Raw genomic sequence first — 22,657 nt, 5'->3', positions numbered from 1 at the left:
GTAGCAGCGACCTTTACCCAGCCATCGGTCCTCCCGGTACCGCCCCCAGTACCCGGCGTGCTCCGCGGCCGGAAGTGGGGATCCGTGCCCCACCGTGACCTTCACCCCTCCCCCCGCAGCGGCAGGAAGAGGTCGGGGCGGCGGGTCTTTAAATATGTTTATTGTCGCGGCCAACACGAGATACAGGGCAGGGCAGGGCAGGGCAGGGGGCTCCAGGGCCGATTCTCCCCGCAGGCCCGAGCTCCGGGCCGGGAGCAGCAGCGGTGGGCGGGCGAGGTCCCAGCCCCTTAGGCCCAGGGGGGTGGTGCTGGGACCGTAGCGTCATCGCCCCCCGCCCCTCAGTCGAAGGAGATGAGCTGGGCCTCGCCCCCGCCCTGCGCTGCCGCCTGCACCTGGGCCGGGGCCTGCGGGGGCAGCTGCGGGGGCGGCGCTCCCGCCGGGGCCATCTGCAACAGAGGGGAAGGGGTGAGTGCAGGAAGCCCAGCCCCGCCCCCCGCTCCGCCCTGCCCCCGTTCCGCCCTCACCTGTTGGTACAGGGGCTGCTGCCCCGGCAGGTAGGACTGCTGCGGGGGCAGGCTGCTCAGCTGCCCATCCTGGCCAGGAAGGGTCGACATGAGGCCCTGGCAGAGGGAGGGGCAGCAAGATGAGCCCTTGTGCCAGTGCCACAGGGGCCCAGGACCTGCAAGCCCATGGCTGCGCCGAGGGGCTGTGAGCAGGGAGGGGGACTCGAGCCCCTCGCCCAGCAGAGCCCCAGTCCTGTCTCCCTCCATGCACGGACCCTTGCTCACCTGCATGCTGTAGGGCTGGTAGCCCATGGACACCGACTGGCTGCCCATGTAGCCCATGGTGCCTGACTGTGGGGCCTGTGAGACCGCATTCTGCAGAGGGCAGGCAGGTGAGCAGGTACAGCCAGAAACCCCTTGCAGGTGTCCCAGCCAGCTCCCCCAATGACACACAGGTAGCCAGGGGCCTCCCTGTGCCACCATACCACATGGCCCAGGTGCTGCGAGACATTCCCCTCCCCACCCCACTAACCCCTAGAGCCAGTGAGACTGCACATGCGCCACCTGCTCCAGACACTGCCGCAGCTTGGGGCTGCACTTGCCTGGTAGCCTTGTGTAGGAGTGGGCTGGTAGGAGGAGTAGGCGGGGGTTGTGGTGGGTACTGCCTGTCCCTGCTGCGCGGCCTGCCCACTTCCCGCGCCGGCCTGGTACATGTAGGCACTCACCATGCTGGGATCTAGAGCGGACAGACGGCACCGACTGAGGGAAGGGCCCAGCTCAACCCGACCCTGCCCCACTCAGCCCATACTTGTTACCTGTCCCTGCGACAGGCATCGCAGTGTAGGGCCCGGTGCCCCCCTGGGCTGCCTGGTTCATATACACACTGTGCATGGGGGAGCCCTCCACAGAGCCTGCTGGGCTGAAGGTGCCAGGGAAGCTGGTAGGGCCAGAGGGCTGGTAGATCACCCCTCCTGCAGGCGGCATGGCCTGGAGCTGCAAGAGGAAAGGGAGAGGCTTCAAGGGGTGGGCCCAAGGGACAGGCTGCGGGATGGCAGGAGGGGGCTTCTGGATGCAAGGGCTGTACCTGGGCATAGGGCAGGGAGAAGGCTGGCATCTGGGCCCGCATCTGGATTGTCTGCTTCTGCTGTTCCAGGCGCATCTGCCGCTCCTTCTCCTGCTCCTGCAGCCGCTGGATGGCCAGCTGCCGCTGCATCTCAAGGTACTCCTGTGGGGCAGCACCACCACAGGCATCAGGCCCTCTGCTTGCCCTGCCACCATGGCTCCTAGCCACCCGGCCATGGGAGCCTGCTAGCCCATCTCCCCAAGGACAGTGCAGCCAGGCTAGCTGGAGCATGAACAGCTGACAGCCCTCACAGCCACAGACAGGTCACAGGAGCTCTGGAGCAGCTTCCCTGCCTCACCTGCTTCTTCTGCCTCATGATCTCCAGCTTCTGCGCCAGCTGGATCTGGCGCTGGCGCTCCGCCTCCTCAGCCGCTCGGCGCAGCTTCTCGCGGTGCTCCTCACGCAGCGCGTTCAGGGCCCCACGGGCATCCCGGATCTGCGCCAGCTTGTCCTGCAGGCCCTCGTAGTACACTGGGGAGGTAGACATGGCATCAGGCCCTTCCCAGGGCCAGCTCCCTGTCAGGCATGCCTGGCACCTGAACACTGAGCCCTGATGCATCTCACAAGCAGAGCAGGCCTGCTCGTGGCCCCTATGCTCCCCACTCTTTCCCGGGGCCCTGGCACCTACGCCTGCGCTCATCCAGCTGGTTGAGCAGCTCCAGAAGCTGTGGGTGCATGTTGTTGATGGACTGGAAGAGGGAGAGCACAGCCGAGTCATTGGTGATGCTGCGGCCTCGCATGTGGTTGCTTTTCATGCGGTTGACAAAGGTAGTGACGGCATTCTGCAGTGCCTTCAGGAACTGCTCATGGTTCTCCTCTGACTCCCCATTCTGGTACTGCTGCTGGAGACACAGGGTGGCACCATGAGGCCTGGCCCCAGCCGCTGTACAGGGGTGGGACCCACCAACGAGACCCAGGAGGGAGCAGGCCAGGCTGACGGGGGTGGCTTCTGAGAGGCACTGGATCCACAGACCCAGCAGGGCTGCTGCAGGCCAGGCCCTTCTCCTACCTCCACCAGGCTGAGTGGGGCAGTGTGGACTTCTCCAGGCTGGCTGCTCAGCTCTGTGAGGGACAGTGGCGCAGATGGGGTGGGGCTCTTGCGGGCCTCCTCCTGCTTTTTCTCCCAGTAGTTGCGGTTTAGGTACCGAGCCAGCTGCCAGGGAAAGAGGGAGGAAAGCTCAGCACCACAGGCCTGGTGGAAGCTGGTCTCCGCTATGAATTGGGGGGGCAGGCAAGGGGTGGAAATGGAACAGGACAGGACAGTGTGCTTACCTCGGGGTCAATGTCCTCAGCCAACGGAGCAGAGGAGTTCTGGGATAGAGAGAGGAAGGGGTCAGGTCTCCGACGCACTTGGACAATCCACAATCCCTGCATGGCTGAGCCCTAGAGCTGGGCTGGGCGAGGGCCAGCCCAGTGCAGACAGAGCCCCTGGCACCAGGCACCTGCAGCCAGATAACATTGCCAGGGCTCACGGCAGCAGCAGGGGCAGCACTCAGAGCGCAGGCTCTGCTTTCTGGGGCTGGTCTCCCAGGTGCCACCTACAGCTTCTCCAAGCCAGGGGCTGAACAGAGCCAGGCTCCACTCATCTCAGAGCAGCGATTAATCTTGGTCACCAAGACCACACAGGACAGACCTGGGCCCGGGGACCCATCCGGCAGATCCCCTCTGCACTGTATGCCAGGGCAGGCAGGCCACTCACCACAGGGGAAGAGTAGAGGGTGCTGACTGGGGGGGCTGATGAGGTGACCGGTGTGGGCTCCGCCTTCGGGTACATGGAGTAGGTGGTTTTCTGTCTCTGTGGAGGAAGGTGCAGATGAGCACCAAGGGACTGTCTGGCTCCCCTGCCCACTCAGGGCAGAGAGAAGTCTGGGGGTGAGGCACCACACAGGGGCCAGGCCCATGTGCTGCACCTGGGGATCAGGGGGAAACGGGACAAGGACATCTGCACTGCATCCAAGGTGGACTCTGCAAGCTCCCAGCAGGATCAGAGCCAGCCCCCGCATAAGGGGCAGGGCCTGGCCATTGCTGTCATGGTGAAGGAGACTTGGCTGCTACCCAAGTCCGGGCAGTCCGACTTGTGGCAGGGCACATCTCCCCCCCCCACTGCCCAGGCTGGAGTCATGTCCTGCTTGGGGGCTGGGGCAGGGGCACTTCCTGGCATGAAGCCTGCCATGGCCACAACGAAGGCCATGTTTATATCTAGCCATGCCCAGAGCTGATGTCTAGGGACAGTGAACCCTCCCTTGCCACCACATAAGGCACGAACCATCCTTTCCTTTTCCTCAGCCTCCGACTGGGAGAGGGCAATGGCCAGCTGGAGCTCCTCCTCCTCCTGCAAGGCTGTCTCATCACGCTTTGGGGGCAGCTGCAGATGGACAGAGACTTAATAAAGCTGGGACAGGGGGAGCTGCTGGGGCCAGCCCACAGGCCAGGGACGGCCAACCCACCTACCTGGGACTGCTGCGAAAGGGGGCTGGTCAGGTACTCAGGGGGCAGGTCAGAGGTGGCAGCAGCTTTTCCCTCGGCTTTCCTGCCAGAGAGGTGATGATGCAGAGTGGAGCTGGTGGGCAGCCTCCCAGCCCCAGCTTGGCATCACCACCCCTCTAGCCTCCCATGCTGGGAGGACTGCAGCGCAGCCAGGGCTCTGGGGGTGCCCAAGCTCCCTTGTGTCAGCCCGCCCAGCTCTGGGGGGGCCTGGATCATGGAGGCAGCCACAGCCCTGTGCCAAGATCTGCCCTGCAGCCCACCCCCAGCCCCCAGTACTGACTTGTTGAGGTGCTCATAGCAGGGCTCGCACACCCGCACCTCCTTCTCAATGCCAAACTTGGGGATGGTGGAGTACTTGGAGGAGCACTTCCCACAGAAGATCTGCCCGCATGCCCGGCAGTGATGCTGCAGATGGGTATGGCAGGAAGAGTCAGCTTGGTGACTGGACCCCCCACAACCAGTGGGGGGCACCACCCAACACCCCAGCCCCTTGGCTCCAGCTGAGCAGCGTGGGGTGTTCACTACCCCTTCAGCCACCCCCTGCGTGTGCCCAACCCAAGCACATGGCTATGTGCCAGCACCAAGGGGAGGATCCTGGGAGGAACTGGGAGGGACAGGGAGCAGCACCTACCTTCCGTGTCATGACCCCAAACTGCACTCGACATCGGTGACACTCCTCAGCATCCACCCAGTCAGGAGCCTGCAGAGAAAACAGTCCTGCATGAGGAAGGGCCCAGCACCAAGACGCTAACGCTCCCTTCCCCTCTCATTGTCTGCTGGGCTCCTGTGGCAGGGGATCATGCCAGGCCTTCATGTGGCAGGGGATTGTGCACAAGGGGCCAGCACTCAGCGGGAAGTGCAATTCCCTGCAGAGTAAAATTGCTCTCAGCCCAGGCACCAGCTTGGTGCTGACCAGGGATCCTCCAACTGACTGGCTGGGGGAAGGCACTGGGCTCTGACCCCCACAGCTGCCATGGTGTTGGAAAAGCCTTCCGAATGGCACGTATCAGGCCCTGTTGCTTGTGGAATTTGAGTGCCTCTAGTCCTGCCTGCCAGACTCAGGGCGTGGGTCCACCGGGGAAGCACCCCTGCCCTCTCCAAGGGATGTTTTTCTTTCTTTCTGGCACATCCCCCCAGATGACTGCATGTCAGCAGGAAGTGCAGAGCCCAGCAACTCTGCTGTGCAGCGAGGGATGTGATGGCAATGCTGCAGACTTGTCACAGGGCTCACCCGCTCTGCTGCAAACATGGCGTCGCTCTCCTTGAATTCTGGAAAGACGTGACCTGCAGAGAGTTGGAACAAGATCCCTGTTCTAGCTGAGGGGATCCCCCAATGGAGTGGCAGGGACAGGTGCTGAGAGCAGGGGGCTGCAAGCTGGAGCTTGTGGATTCCAGCTCACTTCCATCACCTGATTTCCCATCCCCAGGTTTCCCTTGCACCCACTGGCAGGGAGTTTCCAGGACAATGCCCCCATGTCCAGCTGCTCAACCCCATGGGGCCTTGTGGGGCTGCAGGCCCTGAGTGAGGAAGTCCCTCCGCTGCCCCACCACACCATCAGATGGTGAAAGCCACTGGATAAAAGCCCAGCTATATAGGTGGTCCTCCCAGCACCTCCTGGGCCCTGCTGCCTATCCTGGGCCCTCCCATGATCTCTCCTCCCCCACCCAGACCTGGCTGTCAGTGCAAGAGACTCAGCACCCCCTTTGACCCACCAGCTCTTTCCTACCTTCCACCTTCATGATCTGGTAGGTGTCCTGCACCACCTTGTACTTGGGCTCGTTGCGGAAGGCGTGAGCCCAGGCCTGAATCAGGTACAGGATCTTGTTGCGGACACTTGCTTCCACCTGTCTCTGCACAAAAGGGAAGCTGTGTCTGAGTGGAAAGCCCCGGATCTGTGGAGCAGGGACTGCTTGCTCCTTTAGCCTGCAGCTCCTCCCACTAAGGGAATGGCATGCTTTAGACCTGGGGGTCCCCAGCACAGCAGTGCTCAGCCAGTCTATCACTCGTGCTGCAAACAGGGAGCTCCCTAGCAGCTCCTTCCTACACAGGCCCCACCTTTCAAAAGCAGGGGAAGGGTGCCAGGGAACAGGAACTCTTGATCATACCCTGCAGCTGTAAGGGCAGAGCATGAGCTGACAGCCATCCACCCCCAGTTGCTGCCTGATGGACAGCAATTCTAGTACAGCGTTTTCTGTCCAGGGATACCCCAGCCTCAGCCCCAACGGGGTGGGGCAGTGCCTGGCAATTCGCCTCCGGGGGACAGGAATGCCTGAGCTGCAGTTCAAGGAGCTACAGACAGCTTGGCAGGGACCATGTCTGCCAGAGCCAGTCTCCAAGAGGCCTGACCATCAGCTGATCCTGTCATCATCAGAGCACCTGACAGGCCACTCCCAGGAAGCAGAGCAGCCACCTCCAAGCCTGTCCAAACTGCATTAGAACAAAATCCAGGCACTTAGTGCAGGGTAGGACCCATGGCTCCCAACCTGTGCATCCAAATGCCAGCCCCACCAAAAGACAGACAACAGGACCACCACATCATGAGGCCCCATGAAAACAGTCTGGGGTTCAGGAGGGGGAGTCCCTGCACACAAGAACAACCTTGGGTATGGGGAAAGCTGTCACAACCACCCACAGACTCCCCCCAGAGAAGAGACCCAGAGAGTCTGGAGTTGGTTCCTAGTCACGGAGCTCAATCCCCCAGTGCCCTCACTCCTGTGCACGTCTGCATCTGCATTCAGGCACCAGAGGTAGCGACTGCTCTGGATCAGCATCCCATGGGGCCCAGGTCCATCCCACTAAGGCTCTGGCCAAACAGAAGCAGGTTTATGGCCTTAGCTACCTGCACAGAGCTACCTGCTCCTGCAGCACGAGGAAGAGTTATTTCCATTCTGCTGCTGACTCCGGCCAAGCCTGACCAGCATCCAGGACACCAACCTGCCTACAACTGGCCCACCCCGCTACAGGAATCTCCTTTGCCCCTGCTCAGCGCAGCCTGACATCAGCTCTGCCCTCCTGACGTGCATCTGAGCTGGTAGTGACACTTGGATCTGTCTAAGAGGTCCCCACTCAAACAGACACCAGCTGTGCAGCTTGGACTGTTGTGTTTCCTGTATGTTTCCATGCAGGACACCTACACGTCCTCCTTCTCCACCATTTGCCCTCTCAGTGCGTGTCCCCCCAACCCCCTCCAGAGGAAGGCAAATGACCAAGGCTACCTTGAGAATTTCCTTCAGTTCCTCCATGGTCTGTTTATTGGCCACCTCATCGTGGACTGTCTGGCCGCAGTTCTTAACCACAGACTCCATGACCTGCAGGGGAAGAGAAGAGATCAGGTTCCTTCCTACAGCCCAGAGTGAGCAGAGCAGAGCTGCGCTGAGCTCTCAGCCAGGCTGAGGAGCAGCCCAGCCAGCACAAATGCCAGGAGCACCCCTGTCTACTCCACCGTGCTTAGTGCCACCTCAAATTGATAGTGCATTGGTTACTGCCAAGAGCTGCATCTGAGCCAGGGCTCTCATCTCTCCCTGAGGAAACACCCCATACATTTGTAGAGACCTTTGCTTCCCACAGACCCAGAGGCAAATGCACTGCTCTGCCTTGAAGATGAATTAAGAAGCATCTTTAGTTTAGCATGGCAGCCAGCAGCAGAGCCCCAGCCAGCATCCCATGGGCAGTCAGCAGGTCACGTGGTGCAGCTGCAGCACCTCTGAACCAGAAACTGAGCGTGAACTCTGTACAGCCACCTGCTGCACTGCGGGGGCACTGGGGTTGACAGGAGACAGTTTGTGCAGCCTGTAATTCCCTGTAGAATGGGAGATGGAAAGCTGAGCCTCCCTGGCTCATGCCCTGGGCTACACATGCTGCCCGAGCCCGGGAGAGATGCTGGTTTGCAGGGTCGCAGGTGTTCAGTTTACCTCCAGCGCATACAGGGCCACGTGTGGATTCTTGTCATTGACCTTCTTCTTGATGGCACTGACTGCGTATTTAGCTCTGGAAGAGAGAGAGGACTCGTTCCCAGACAGGGGAGGGCCCACATCAACCCAGTAACCCCCACCCTACAAAACACAGCAGCCAAGCTACCCCCCACCAAGCCACGCTAGGAAGGGGAAGGAGGAATTCCTCCCAGGCCTCCAGACAAAGTGCAGCTGTGGCTCTGGGCACAGGAATTCCTCCAAGACACTGAGCGATGCCGCGTCGTCTCCCGAACCATGCTTTTAGGGCAGTGTAAAAGCCGAGGCGGGCCTGGGGGTCTACGTGCTCGGGACGAGCATAACCAAGGACACTTAGCTGTGGGCTGAGGCACTCACTGTGTGTCGCCCTGACGAATCATATCGCAGATCTGCAGGATGGACTCCCAGTCCGTCTCCAGCAGCAGCTGACTCGTGGCTTTATCTGCAAAGGCATTGCACAACCCGTCAGCATCAGCGCGTCCCAGTGCAGCCGCCCGCGGCAGGCGGGATTCACTGGCACAGGACGCCTGCCTGGTTGCAGCGCCCTGGGCACGGGGGAGAACCAGCTGGACCACCACCCGCTCCTCGGTGTCTGCGCAAAGCGTCAGAGCTGCCCGACGCCAGGGCGTCTCTGCGGGCGGGTGGGAGGCAGCCCCGCGAGATATGTGCTGTGTCCTGCGCCAGGGATCTGGCACGGCAGCAATCCCGCAGAGCCCCGACCCGACCGGCTCGGCTGGAAGAACAGGAATCGGCTCCTGGGCGCAGCAGAGCCACGACCGCGGCCGGCTGCATTCACACCGCTGTGGGGGGTCCTAGCACGGGGGGGGGAACCCTGACGAGCGCCGCCCCCCGGGTCCGGGGCGAGGGGCTCCCCCCGTCCGGGTCACTGGCAGCCAGCCCCCCGGGAGGGGTAGGTGCGGGCCGCTCGGGCCGGTCCAGCCCCCGGCGTCCGCGGGGCCACTCGGCTGGGCCGTACCCAGGAGCCGCTCGAAGGTGCCGCCGCCGCGCCCCATGGCGGCTCCAAGCCCCGCTACGCTGCACTACCCTGCCCCGCACCACCGAAGGCCGCGCTTCCGCTTCCGGCTTCTGACGAAGGGCGGGACTTCCCCCGGAACCGGATGCCAGGACGCTCGACCAATGGGCGTCTGCCGTCGGGCGGGCGCCGCCAATGGTTTCGGGGATACCCGTCTCCATGGCAGCGGGGGGGGGGGGCTGGCTCCATGTACCTGCTGCTGGGGGCCTCGGGCTCGGGGAAGACGCTGCTGGGCAAGCGGCTGCGACATATCCTGCCCGGGCGGGGGACACCCCGGGGTCCCCATGTGCGGGTGGGGGGGCAGCACCCCGGGGTCCCCATGGCTGGGGGGTGGTGCCCGTTCTACCGCGATGGTCCTTAGCCAGCCCTGCACAGCTGAGCGCCAAGGACGGGCCCCAGGAGCTGGGCGAGCCGCCCGCCACGCTGCCCACGGTAGGCCCGGCACGGGGCAGCTCCCAGGCTGGCTGGGCTGGTGCGGGGTCGCGGTCCGGCGCCGCGAGGGCCGGGTGCTGCTGCCTGGGCAGGGTCCGTGCGGGCCCGGGCCCGGGGCCGGTGCTGGGGCAGAACCCGCCGTCCCTGGGGCGGGGCAGCCGGGCCAGGGGGCTGTGCCCTGCTCGGCGCCAGCGGAAGCTGAAGGAAATCACTAGACCCTGGTTCCGTAAACGTGGCTCTGGGGCAGACCTGGGCACCCCCTCCCTGGCCCGCAGCCACTCGCACCCTCCCTGCCACAGCCCCCGTAGTGCGGCTCTCCCGTGCAGCGCTGCTGCTCAGCAGTGTGAACAAGGCGGTAGCACGTTATGAATGCATATGGCCCCGGTCCCGTTGCGGTAGGACGGGCTCGGCCCTGTAGGGACGGAGATCAGCTGGTGTTGCCTCAAGAGACATTTGGATGTTTATCTTGCTGGGATCCTATGATCCCTGGTCACTTCCTGCTCCAGGGGCAGGGGGCTGGACTTGATAATCTTCCAAGGTCCCTTCCAGCCCTAGTGTCTATGAATCTATGAATCTTTTAACCTTGCAGGTGGGCACAAACCTGACTGACCTCCTGCTGCAAAAGAAGATCACGATCCGGGAGCTGGGGGGCTGCATGAGCCCCATCTGGGCCAGTTACTATGGAGACTGCCATGCAGTGCTGGTGAGTCTGTGTCCTGCCAATCCATCTTCCAGCTGTGCCCTCGTTGGTGGCCACTTGCTGGCACTTAACCAGTGCTTCCAGGGGTCCGTGGCCTCATGCTGCAGCTGGCAGAGTCCCAGACTGGGGACTGACTGTCCAACCCTGCAGCCCCTTGGTCAGCGCTGAGCCATGGTAGTAGCTTCCTGTGGGGTTAGGCAGGGGCCTCCCCATGGCGCAGCGAGGAAAGACCTTGCCAGAACCACGCTGCACCCAGGGGCAGGGAAGGATAGAACCAGGGTCCAGGGCCAGTCTCAGTGGCTGCTTGCTACTGTGCGGTAGTGTGTGTGCAGGCATAAGCCCCTGATGAGGGAACTGTGGGTGTTTAGACATAAACATGTTCTAGACAGCGTGGTGCCCCGAGCTCTTGAATGTAGGGAGACGCTGGAGGCAGGGGGCTCGTCTCACAGCAGACTCCTCATGTCCTTCATGTCTCTCCCGCTCCTCATCTCCTTGCTCAGGGTGGGTTGGCTCTTTCCCAACAGAATCTTGTGGCCTGATTCCCATCCTACCAAGCCCTGTCTCAGCAGGGAGATGCACTACCCCAGCACAGCTACTCCTCCCCGAAGGGGCCAGGTGCAGCAGCTCAGCTGCGGGCTTCTGGCCATTGAATGCCTCTGCCGAGTCTGTGAATAAAAGCAGCAGGGGAAGAAAGGATTGTCCTGAGCCTAGAGAGGAGGGAGGGAGGGTTCTGGACAGGAGGGAAGATCCCAGCTGCGGGCACTCTGCACAGGGGCCTGTCCCTGGTACGAGCTCATTCCCACAGTTTCTCCTATGCTCTGCCCCAAGCTGACTGCACAGCTGCCTCTGCATGTCCGTGTGTGCCAAACAAGCTCCTTTCTGTTTCTTCACCCCAGTTTGTGATTGATGCTGCAAACCCCACCCAGATCTCCTCGTCCTGCGTCCAGCTGCTGTCACTCCTTTCTGCAGAGCAGCTTGCTGCGGTGCCAGTCCTCATTGTCTTCAACAAGATGTAAGGGGAGGATTGCACCAGGCTGGACAAGGCTGGTTCCCTGGTGGGAGGGGAGGAGATAGGAGGGGTCAGGGCAGGGTACATAGGATGCTGGGGTGGTTGTGCCCTGCTCATATCCCCTCCAGTCCCCAAGGTGGGGCAGGCACCTCCCAGGGAAGGAGAACAGTCTTCTTTGGCTGTGCTTATTTCGGACCCCAAGCCATGGCTCGGCGGGCAGCATGGGCTGGGATTGCTTGAAGTCTGGTCAGTGTGGATTTAATATGAGATCTTATGTTCATTTCTCACTCCCACCTCTGGCTCCAGCGACCTGGCCTGCTACATGTCCCTGCCGGAGATGAAGTCCCTGTTCCGCATCCAGGATATGGTCTCCTGTGCCACGCAGCCCATCACCGTAGTGGAGACCAGTGCCCGCGATGGCACGGGCCTGCCCGAAGTGCTGCGGTGGTTTCAGTCCACCCTCAGGGATGCTAGCTGATGTTACTCCATGTGCTGCCAGGGGATGGCGTAGGCCCCAAGAGCTCAGGGCTCCTCTGCCATGGAGCCTGGGCTCCAGGAGTAGAGCAGAGGCCACTGAGCAGCAGCCCCCAGCAGGAGTGATGCCACTTCAGACTTGAGCTTTAATTGTAAAATAAAACTGAACTCTCCAGACTGTGGCACAAGCTCTGAGCTGGGCTGGGGCCAGGCTGCCTTTTGTGGGAGGGGTCGGTTGGGATCTGTAGAGGCTGCAGTTACCTCTTCGCAGCTGACTTCCCAGCCACCCCACAGTCTTGGCAGACTTGCGGGAGCACTGGCCCCGGCTTTGGCCACCAGCCCCACATGGCTTTTGGAACTCTGCCGGCTTACGGCTTTGCTGTGGCCCCTTTCTACGGCCAGAGTGGTATAAAGGGGATGGCGCTGGAGACAGAGCCCAGCCCTGCTTTCCTTCCTTGTGCTGAGAAAGGCTGCCCAGTAGGTGAGGGGCAGCAATCATGGACCCCTCCTGTAGGCAGGCATGTGGTGGGGTCTGCTGAGGGCAAGAACTGCTCTGGGTTTGTTCCCAAAGCAGTGTGACCTCTTCCTCCTGCTGGGCCACCACAGTGTCTTTCATGGCAGGCCCATGGGGGTGGTACATCAGGACACCCCCTCTCTTCATGCCCCAGGCAGCATGAGGGATGCCCTCCCCAGGATTCAGGCAGGAGGCATCAAGGCAGGTGAGTTTATTGATAAATAGGAAAGCAGTGGAGCAGGGAGCCAGACACAAGAGCACTAGTGCAGGCTACAGCAGAGTAGCAGGTCTGAGCAGAAGACCTGTCCACCCAGCTTGGGTGAAGGACCTTCCTTCCCTGCCTTTCCAACCCAACCTTAACTGGCTGCCCTACTGATTCACACCACAGGCCTGCCTAGCTCAGGAGCCTGCTCCTGCCAGCTGCAAGCATGGGTCACTGAGAGCCCAAGAGCCCAGGTGCTGCTTTCTGTCAGAGAAAGACCAGCCAAGCATGAAGGCCAGGTCTGGCCTCCAGAAGAGCGTTCTGGGTGATGCTTGCCAGGGAGTTCCCAGGGAAGGCTGCACACGGGGCGCGAGTGGCGGGGTGGTCTCTGTTTCTGGAACAGGTGCTGGAGACTGGGCAGCAGGAAGCTGCTCTGCCTGATGCAGGAGGATGGACTGGCTGGGGCTGGAGACACTTCCTCTTGCAGGATGGCTGTAGGGCTGCAAGCAGGAAGGGCTGGATGTCACTGGGAGGCTCCCATGGATCCTGGCAGATTCGGGAGAGAGCTCAGCCTCCAGCCCTGGCATGACAGGCTGCCCAAGGGCCTCTGCAGGGAGCTCAGCCACTCCTTGTTTTCCACAGTTGCTGCAGGCCAGCACTCTGGTAAACTGAGGCCAGGCACCAGTGGAGATGTCCCACTAGGAAACACTGTGAGGGGTTTCTGCAGGGGCAGCACAGAGCTGGGAGGCTGCTAGAGCAGCAGGGGACACTGGCTGCAGCAATCCCACTGGGCACTCAGACAAGCTCAAAAAAAAGTTGGCGACTTCAAAATTCCTTTTCTTCAGCTCCTTGACGACTCTGGCTGTGATTACTGGCTCGACTTTGGTAAACTCCTCGATGTTCTCATTGGTGCTGGACTGGGAGCCCTCGCTCACAGCCCTGATCTCCTGCAGGAGCTTGCTGAAGGCCTCGGTCTCCGTGCAGTTCCCGTAATGCCACCTCTCCTTCCGGCAGTGAACCCTGGGATGGGGTCTGAAGTTCACCTTCTGAAACTTCCGCTGGCATTTCCTGCAAGGCGACCTCTGCCGATACCGGAGAGATTGATGGTCAAATTGCAGGGCCTCACTCCACACCCCATCGGGAAAGATGATGGCCTTGTCTGTGCCCCCATGGTACACTGCATAGGCCACAGCTCGGTGCCATGTCCGCAGACAGGACACGTCAATCATGATTTTCCGCTGTGCCCACCCCTTGCAAGAGAGGGACGCTCCACAGAATGGCTGCAACCTGGCTTTCCTGCTGGGATCTTCATAGAAGCTGCTAGCAATGATGCAGCACAGAAGGCAAATTCACCGGCTTTCAGCTGCGTCTTCTGCACATGCTGCCACAGCTCCCTATTGCACTCCTCCAGGTACTGGTCCCTTCTCTGCAGTGTGGAGGAGAAGGTCTCTGTCACCTGTGCATAGGCCAGTGGTTTACAAGGAGCCAGCTGGCTGAAGCTGTTCCACAGCCTCCCTCTGCCATCTGGGCAGGTTGACCTTTAATTATCTGTCTGGAGATTTCCAGCACCTTCCTCAGCAGCAGCTGTGCCCAGACTTGATGGAGCCCTAGTTTTGACCATTCCTGTGCTGCTGGGATGGCCATGAATCTGCACTCTGCAGGGCTGCTGCCAGGTCCCTACAGCTCCCACAGGCCCTGCCTAGCACCCTCCCTGCTCTCTGGTGCCCCAAGCCCCCAAGCTGGCTCCAGTGGGAGGCTGGGGGCATACGTACATAGTCAAGGGCGATGGAGTACGGTGTCTTGGTGGGAAGGTGGGAGCGGCACTGTTCAAATGGTGCTGGGTATTGGCTCTTCACTCTCTGCTGATGTTCCTCAGCTATGAACTCCTCTGGCTCAATGGGGAGCTCATGGATTTGTCCAAAGAAGAACACTGCATGCAGCACCTGGCCAGAGCAGACGGATTAGGTGGGGCTCGGAGGCATTCCCTGCCCCTCTCCATTTGCAGCCCCTCTGGGTAGGGCCAATGCAGAGATGCAGTCACAAGAAAGAGGCCTCCAGGCCAAGGCAGTCAAATGGGTCCTTGCCCTCCCTCTGCCCCTTGCCCACCTCCATGCACCACTGCCCAGCCCGGCCCCTCTTCCCAGTGGGCTCCCCTTGGCCTGTCCCACCCCAGACATGCTGGTGCTTTGTTCATCCCTGTTCTGCACATTTCTTGTATTTGGCTCCCCTGGCTCCAGGTTGTGGCACCCAGTGGTGACGGTGCTCACCTTCTCCAGGTACCTCTTCTTGGTGTCTTTGGACCCTTCTGTTCTACACAGCAAGCCCAGGAACCAGAGGATGAAGACATTCCCACTGATCACTAGAAAACTTCTGTCTCGCTCCTTCTTCTCCCATCTGCAAAGAACCCAAATGCTGCAGCGTGGGGGGCCTCCGGTGCGGCACCCTCTAGCCCCATGACCACAGCACTCCCACCCAACATGGGGCTGAGCCAAGGCCTGTCCTGGGGAGGGCAGAAGCTTGTGGACCCTGGAGAACGAGCTGAGCTGGAAGGTGCATCTCACCAGGAGCATTAGCCTGAGGGAAGGACACTGGGATGCAATGGGACCAGTGAAAGCACCAGCTAGCTCTCCAGTGGGTGCTGGGGTATAGCAACCTGTGGCATCCCTGGAGAGCAAATCTGCAGCAGGCCTGGGCAGGGGCCCTGGGGTGTAGGTGGAGGCACTGACCCCCTCACCTCTGCTCCTGACCTGCCCTGGCTGGGGTGGGGAGGGTGATGGGGCCCTGGTCTAAGTCTGCTGGAGCCCTGGGGGTGGGGAGGGTATCTCTGGGGAGCTGGACCCTGGCCTTTCCAGCTTGCTGCCTCTGCCTGCAGGCAGGGAGATGGAGCAGGGCAGGGAGAGCCCCAAGGAGCGGCCTGCCTCCCTGCTGCTCTACCCTTTCCCAGGCATCTGAAGCAGAGCTGTTGGCTGCTCTTGAGAAGGCTGGTTGCTCCTGGGGGCTCTTGTGGCTTCACTACCAGCTGTAGGAAAACCAATGCCATGCTCACCTCAGAGCACTCTGCCTGGCTGCAGGAACAGGGGCTACATCCTGCAGGGCCAGTGGGGCACAGGGGGGACTCATGCTCACTGCTCCAGGGCCCCTGTGTCCCATGTAGTTCCCGCGTCCCGTGTAGCCATTCTCCATGCTGGTGGGAAGGTGTCTGGATGCCAGGGTGCGATGGAAGCACGTGTGATTCCACCTGGCCAGTGAACATGGCAGAGCCCCCTTCTTGCCACTGAGCCCCCCTGAGCCCCCTCCCCCATGAGCAGGTGCCTGCAGCCCTGACCCCTTGCAGGACATGACCTCACCAGGGCTGGTGCAGGGATTGCTGCAAGAGCCCCAGCTCTCCCTGCCTGTCAGAGCAGGGCGTGCTCAGTGCTGCTCAGCAGATCTCATGCCCTGCAAGCTTGTCTCCTGGCTCTGGGGTGCCCCTGGGACCTCCAGGATGGTGGAGAGGAGCAGGGCACTGGCGTGTGCATGCTGCCTGGTTCTGCAGGGGCGACCGCCCAGGGCCATGCAGGGTGCCAGGCAGCTCCATTCCTGCGGGGAACCTCCTTTCTTCCACTCTCCAGCCACAGCCCTGAGCCCCCACACAGCGGAGAGCTGTTTCTACTGCACCCCATGCTGCTCGCTCTGCTGGGAGATGCAGAGGAAACAGGATGCAGCCCCAGTCTCAGAGCCTCTCCTTGCACCCAGTACTGAGAGGGGAGCTGACACCCCAGTGTCCACGGAGCCCCAGCTCGGCCAGCTCCACACGGCTGGGGCAGGAGGGGTGACAAAGGCTGTGCCAGGGTGGGGATGAGGCAGCCACAAGCTCTGCCTTCCCATCCCTTTTCCACCACCTCCCCTTGGCATGCTGCTTCTCCCACACCCATGGCACTGGAAGAGTGAAATCAATCCTGCGGCCTGTGGCATTAAGCTGGGGACAGAGAAACACGAGTGCCACAGAACGTACCTGGCTGTAGCGTGGGACATGGGCACCTCCTTTGCTGCAGAGCCAGGAGGCGACTGCCGCCTGTGCTCCATGATGACTGTTTCCAGCAGGCAGCCTCTACTTGCGCAAGGCTTATGCTGGGCTCAGCCCAGCGCCAGGAACCGCCCATTGCTGTGAGCGCAACTGCTGGCAGTGGGACTGTGAGTGTTGACTCAAGGCAGCTCAGCACCAGTGGTCACCCACAGCTCAGAGATAGGGATAAGCCACGGGATGTGCCAGCCTGCTCATGGTGAGCGAGCTGGTGACCAGCCCCTGCTACCTGGGCCAGCGCCATGCAGCAAGGAGCGCACGATCCCTGCCTGCCCCCGGCTTGCCAGGCCATGACATGCAGCAGCCCCCTGGATGTTGGCTCTCCCTGCCCACAGGCTGCTACACCTACTCAGCAGGGGTGGCCAGTGCCAGGCCCTGAGGGAAAAGCTTCCCCTCAACCCCCCAACATGGGCCCACAGGCCTGCGCCCCAACACACATCTTTTTACCCTAACAAAAAGTTCACGCTCCAAGCCAAATCAGCCATATCCGTGAGTCATTCAAGAACCATGTTTCATAGTTGGTCGGGTCAGAAGGGACCTGAGCAGATCATCGTGTCCAACCCCCTGCCATGGCAGCAAATGACCCCGGCTACGTGGCTGTCTATCATGGCCCACAAGTATGGCCCACAAACATCTCCCCCCCCACCCCGGGGCTTTAGATGCTTCCAAATCCTTTGGTGGTCATCCTATGTGCAGGCCCAAGCCCGGAGACTCAGGGTTCAGATACCCCCAAGTTTCGCTTGACCTCAGCCATACGGCCACAGGAGCAAGCTAGAGAGGAGTCTCTTGTTGCCATAAAATGGGCGTAAAGCCAAGAACTGCCCAGTGGAAGAGACAGTGGGAAGGTAACTGTACAATACCTCCGAGGGTACTAACCCATGCCAGAAAAGTGGTTATCCCCAGCAACTAGGAAAACTGCCTTGGGCACACACCTGCCCCCACCCCAGCCAGGCCCAGTTTCAGGTAGATATTTGCTGCACCCGCCCAGGAAGGGCAGGCTCCAGCTGGAGAGCAGCCAGGTTTCAGCATGGCGGTTCCTTTTTCTGGAAAATGAAACTTAGCCACCAGTCCTGACCACAGGCCCGGCCTGAACACATTGCCCCTGTGACAGCACCTCTTGGAGGAGGGCTGGTTACAGCCAGACCCTGCACGGGCAGACGAGGGGGCCGCAGGACCGGCCACATGACATGGTGCTGCATAGAGGCTGGGGCTGTCAGCAGCCTGTGTCGAGCCACGAGCCCCTCATCGGGCAGCTGCGGCAGCTGGGAGCGCTGCTGGGAGGCTGCAGCATGTGCTGGTGCCTTCAGGATGGCCCTAGCAATAGGCGTGCCACAGCCCAGGCCGGAGGCGACCGAGGCAGGATCGTGGCTGCTCGGGACACCCGAGGCAGAGGTGGTGGGGGTCCTGGGGACACAGGGCAGAGGCACGTCCCACAGCGGAGCTGGATTGTACCACGAGGAACATAGCATCCATGACGCTGGCTGAGTCCGAGCACATGTGCAGGGTGCAGGCTGGTCCACGAGCCCAGGGCCTGGGCCGAGTGGCAGGAGCTCGGCCTGTCCCTCTTCCCCACAGCTGAGCTCTTGTGCTCTCAGCACCAGGCAAGGCATCTCCAGAGCGCCCCTTTGCACCGTGGGAAGCTCATCCCCGACCCGGCTGGGAAGCCTCCCCACAGCCAGACGCTGGCAGGGCCTCACCGTCCAGACTAAAGGCACCTTCTCCTGCTGCTGCTTCTCTGGCGAAAACGCTTTGCTGGGCTGGTGGGATGGGGAAGAACAAGCAGCCTTGTGATCACCCTGCTCCCAGGGCAGGAGCCGAGGGGAGAGCAGCCAGCGAGGAGGCTGCTCTTTGGACCAGGGCTTCAGCCACGCAGCCTTCCAGGGTCACAACCACGGCACAGCATGGCATGGCACCCGATGAGCCAACCAGGCTGGCAGGGCATGTGCTCCATAGAGCTGCTGCGGTGGGACGCAGGGCCGCCAGCACTGGTCATGGCCACTCTCGTGCATGCATGTGAGAGATGGCTGCAGGACAGGGCAGCAAGCCTGGTCGACTCAAGTCCCTGCAAAGAGAACAAGCAGCAGGGGGGCTTTGGGCAGGTTTATTTATGGGTTCAGTAGATGTCTGTGCTGCCGTTCCCAGCAGGGCTCTGGACGGCCGACAGCCGCAGCTACGGCCACGCAGCAACACCGGCGGACTTCAGAGTATCACAAGAGACCAAAGCCCCTGGGGGAAATCTCAGCTCAGCCTAACCACCAGCTCATGTGTCTTTGTCATCCAAGCAACCCTGGTGTGAAACCCTGGCTGGTGCTTCCCTGCCCCACCCTGGGGACGGGGCTGTAGGTCTTGGGCAGGACACAAGCTCTCAAGGTGCAGAGCCCTTTTGGAAGAGGAACAGGCCAAGGGGCTGCAGCTGCCAGGCCGTGGCTGGGCACGTCCACATCCTTTCTAACAGCTGTCCATCCTTCCACCCTCTCTGCCCCAGCAGGAGCAAGGAGCAGGATGCTGAGTGTCCCGAGCTTAGGAGATCAGGGGAGGCAGGAGTGGGAACACCCCAGCCACAGGCCAGCCACCCCCAGGGCCCCAGGCTCCCCTGCCCGGCAGGCCGTGCTGGGCTCACTCCTGCACACTGGTGTAGAGGCCACAGCACTTCGCACCGTGGTGATTCAGCTCCCTGCCAGCACTGTGGTGCCATGCAAGAACGGTTCAACTGCTGTGCGTGTGGCTGCACACTGCAAGGGAAAGGGACACGGGCATGGACACCAAACCCAGCATGTCCCTTGCCTGCCAGACTCGGCCCTGTCCAAGGGTCCAAGGAGTTGTCACAGCACGGTCCCCAGAAACAGAACCACAAACACCTCATTGCCCTTCCCAGACAGCAATGCTTTGGGGTGCTGGGGCTGAGGAACAGCTGGGCTGCCCCAGGCAGCTCTAGGAACAGAGGGGTATGTCCTACTGTTCACTCAGGACTGCCCCAAGGGTCATCCTTCAGCAATGGGGCCTCCTCGCGGTGCTGGTTCCTGGACGCTAGCTTCACTCCAGAGCAGGACTTGGAGTTACAGCTGTGCGGCAGGCAGCAGCAAGACTCACCAGCTGGGCAAGCCATTCCTCAGCTGTGCAGCAGTGTTACCCGCTCACTGCACGGGCCTGCTCCCCCCGCAGTCCCTTTAAACCTCCACTGCAGGCTGTCTGCAACAGGCCTCACGTGCTGGTGGATGCAGTCCCGTGCCGGCCCCTTCCCCGCTGGCTGCCAGCGCCTTGCCGCGAGGGTGCTCAGGCCGACTGCAGCCAGGGTGCCGAGCGCAGCGACAGCGTGGTGACTGATGCTCCCTCAGGTGCTGCAAGTCCTTGCTGGAGGCAGGTCCATTCCCACTGGGCAAGCAGATAAAGCTTGTTTTTGCTGAACCAGGCAGCTTCCACGGCCTGGATGCCTCCGTCTCGTACCAGGCACCCTTGCCCACCCCGATCGCTTCCTCATACAGGACGACGCGCAGCCTGAGACCCAGGCTGAGGAGCAAAGATACTGGCCTCAGGCTACACAGATCTTTACTGAAGTGGCTGACGGCCCTCAGGAGGTCAGCACACAGGAATCTATGCATCTAGGACACGTGAGCCTCCCAGGGAGGGGGCCTGGATCCAGGGCACCTCTCCCCTTGGGCCACGGAGCTGTCTCTTGGAAGCTGGATTGTTGGACTCCAGGTGCTTGCTGCCCTGCTAGAAAGCAGGGGCGTGATCCCCTCTGCCTGCCATTGGGAACATGAGGCTGGTGATCTGCCAGCCAGAGGATGCGGTGGGCCAGTAGGGGGTACTCCTGTGTTGAGCCCCCCACCTCCCTGCGCCCGACCACCTTCCCGGCCCCGAGCGCCACCCGGGCGGCCGACCCCCCACCCTGCAGCACCCTTGCTCGCCTGGGGGCAACGTGGCTGCCACCACCCTGAGAAGGGACTGTCTCGGCCCTGTGTCCTCAGGGAAACACCGGCCTAATAGTCCTGCGGGTACTCGACCCAGGACAGATGCTTGGGGCACTTCCCCATGTTGGGGGCCAAAAAGGAAAGTCTCCCTTAGTCTGCAGACCCAAGGGGCCTCTTAGGCATAATTTAGACCCACCCCTCAACAAGTCTCCTACACCCGTCACAAATGAGTACTTTACTGATTACAGGGGTAGGGTGAAAATAAGGTACAGGATAGACCGATATCATAGAAGCACAAACATCATCCAGAGGCTGTTGGAGATCCCCTCTGGAGGCAGGCTGTTCCTAGCTCGTGAGTTTTGGGGGAGAGAGCCAGTTTCTGATAGTAAAGCTCCTCTTTAACTCTGAGTCCCCTGCATGGCTGCTGCCCCCTCCTCCTGGGCAGTCTTAACTTTTATAGCCCCTGCGACCTCATTCCCCTGGTCCAGTGGAGGCCAGCTCCGGTTGGCTATCGGCCAACCAATTTGAAATACATCACTAGTTGCTGGGCAGACTCTAGCCCACCAGGTAGAAGCCCCTCGCCCAGGTGGGTGATACCAGTCGCGGAGGCAGAGGGAGCAGGTCCCCCCCCCCGGGAATGCAGCCAGCTCAGGCTACCTAAAGGGAGAGGGTAGAGGGGCATCTGCTCTGCTGGGCCCATCCTCATCACACTGTTACAGCACAGAGATTTTGGAGAGATATAAAGGTGGCTTCCTGCCACAGGAATCAGAGCAAACAGTCCAGCAGTGCATCGCATGCCCCCAGCAATGCATGTCGCCCTTGCAAGCATGGTTGCAGCCTGCACCCCCCATGAGGCACCAGCATTTCACCCATCTGCATGCTCAGGCCCTGCGAGGGTGCCCACACCACAGCGTATGCTGCCTGGACTCAGACACCGTCCTGCAGAAGAGCTCTCTTGGAAACGAGACTGGAGAGGTGCTGACATGACGTCCTGAGACGAGGGGCCTGGAGGGGGGCTGTGACGAACAAGCACAAATACTGCATGAGCAAACAGCACTGAGGCCTCCGCTCTTTGTGCTGCTGGGCCAGCCCTGAGCACAGTCCTGAGCACTGGCAACCACCACTAACTCTCCAGGAAATCCAGCAGCTTGCCCATCTCCTCTGCTCCGCTCTCAGCCAAGTGCTGGGCACGCTGCCTGATGCACTGGAGCTGCGGGTGCTTGGCACACTCCTCCTCGCTCTGCCGGGAGGGGGACGGCGCAGCAGTTAGAGCACGAATCCGGAAGCTGTCCCACAGGGGCCCCAGGACACGGAGCACCCCCTCCCGCAGCACGCTGACACAGGCAGCTCCTCGCTCTGCCAGGCCTGGCAGCTGCCACTGCCCCCTCCCCCAGAACAAGTGACTACTGACTGGGCCCGCGTCACCACCACGACCTTGGAGCAGAACGTGTCCGCGGCTGCCGCAGACATCGGGCTGGGACGCTGCTGGTGTTGAGCATCGCGTGCTCGGACCTTCCCGAAGGAGCCGCCTGTATCTGCTGGCCCCGTGCCAACTTACCAGGGGCTCCTGGCCCTCTGCGCAGTCATAGGTTTCCTCGCCAAAGTGCAGGAGGCCCTTGTTAAAGAATTGCTCCAGGCTCCTGCTGAGCCTGTGCAGGTTCTCCTCCTCATAGGCGTAGACCGCCCTGTCCGCTGCCACCAGGATCACCAGCTGCTGCCCCGTGGCCAGGCACCACCATGCGGGTGGGCGCGGGCAGGTAGAGGTGGGCCCAGTCCGACAGCATGTCCTTCATCCTGGCCTACGAGGTCTCGTCCAGGCTGCCCAGCCGCAGCTGGAACTTCTGCTTGTTGCTGAACTCCGTTATTTGGCCTTTGTGTCTTTGCACATACCTGGAGACCAGGTCCAGGCATTGCGCTAAAAGGGGGCGAGAAATCAGGGACTGCCCGGCCCCACCCGCCCTGTGCTGGGCCCCTTGGGAAGGACGCACCCAACCATGCAGCACACGGACCTTCACGCATGTGTCTGGGAACACGGGGCAGCGTGTGTGTGCTGGGGGGCTCACCCGGGCCTGGCCCCCACGGCTGCTCTCATACCCCCCGTGGGACAGCAGCCTCGAGCACAGAGCACTGCCCGACACGGCCCAGCCCTGCCCCCGCTCCCGGACCGGACAGCTCAGCTGCGCGCTGCCACGGCCCCCGCCCCAGTTTCAGGCCCCCGCAGCCCCCCCGGATGCAGCCCGGCACCCCCCAGGGAAGCT

The 22,657-nt window shown here is 61.6% G+C and overlaps 3 protein-coding genes across 7 annotated transcripts; 1 reads left to right on the top strand and 2 right to left on the bottom strand.

The window, feature by feature from the left end:
• Window positions 1-140: 140 nt before the first annotated feature.
• Window positions 141-9,189, bottom strand: HGS (hepatocyte growth factor-regulated tyrosine kinase substrate). Of its 4 annotated transcripts, none has more exons than XM_090059110.1 (21): window positions 9,038-9,189; window positions 8,419-8,503; window positions 8,026-8,101; window positions 7,330-7,422; window positions 5,841-5,964; window positions 5,345-5,397; window positions 4,745-4,813; window positions 4,394-4,518; window positions 4,078-4,156; window positions 3,893-3,991; window positions 3,326-3,421; window positions 2,899-2,937; window positions 2,636-2,779; window positions 2,255-2,468; window positions 1,925-2,097; window positions 1,588-1,728; window positions 1,319-1,496; window positions 1,106-1,239; window positions 789-878; window positions 525-620; window positions 141-446 (listed from the first exon to the last, which is right to left on the bottom strand). In XM_090059110.1, the coding sequence occupies exons 1-21, from the start codon at window positions 9,072-9,074 to the stop codon at window positions 339-341; spliced, it is 2,253 nt and encodes a 750-aa protein (XP_089915236.1). In that variant the 5' UTR covers window positions 9,075-9,189; the 3' UTR covers window positions 141-338. The 4 variants fall into 4 exon arrangements, with proteins under 4 accessions (XP_089915236.1, XP_089915238.1, XP_089915240.1 ...); XM_090059112.1 differs by having other exon boundaries at window positions 2,255-2,465; XM_090059114.1 differs by having other exon boundaries at window positions 3,326-3,423; window positions 3,904-3,991.
• Window positions 9,186-11,892, top strand: ARL16 (ARF like GTPase 16). 2 transcript variants are annotated; one of them, XM_090059126.1, is made up of 5 exons: window positions 9,186-9,343; window positions 9,469-9,526; window positions 10,116-10,229; window positions 11,123-11,238; window positions 11,542-11,888. In XM_090059126.1, the coding sequence occupies exons 1-5, from the start codon at window positions 9,282-9,284 to the stop codon at window positions 11,711-11,713; spliced, it is 522 nt and encodes a 173-aa protein (XP_089915252.1). In that variant the 5' UTR covers window positions 9,186-9,281; the 3' UTR covers window positions 11,714-11,888. The 2 variants fall into 2 exon arrangements, with proteins under 2 accessions (XP_089915252.1, XP_089915253.1); XM_090059127.1 differs by having other exon boundaries at window positions 9,192-9,348; window positions 9,381-9,526; window positions 11,542-11,892.
• A 157-nt stretch (window positions 11,893-12,049) lies between these two features.
• On the bottom strand, window positions 12,050-22,657 carry LOC149859169 (uncharacterized). The gene is given in 6 exon segments (XM_090061600.1): window positions 12,050-13,755; window positions 13,758-13,958; window positions 14,044-14,368; window positions 14,693-14,819; window positions 16,420-21,639; window positions 21,958-22,657. Coding segments are annotated over 5 exon segments (1,356 nt in total). The 5' UTR covers window positions 16,491-21,639; window positions 21,958-22,657; the 3' UTR covers window positions 12,050-13,123.

The sequence above is a fragment of the Crocodylus siamensis genome, chromosome 8 (genome assembly GCF_052110815.1).
Source record: "Crocodylus siamensis isolate JL-2025a chromosome 8, ASM5211081v1, whole genome shotgun sequence".
Taxonomy (NCBI): Eukaryota; Metazoa; Chordata; order Crocodylia; family Crocodylidae; genus Crocodylus; species Crocodylus siamensis.
The sequence above is the reverse complement of the archived record's forward strand: the minus strand, read 5'-3'. Positions and strand labels throughout refer to the sequence as shown.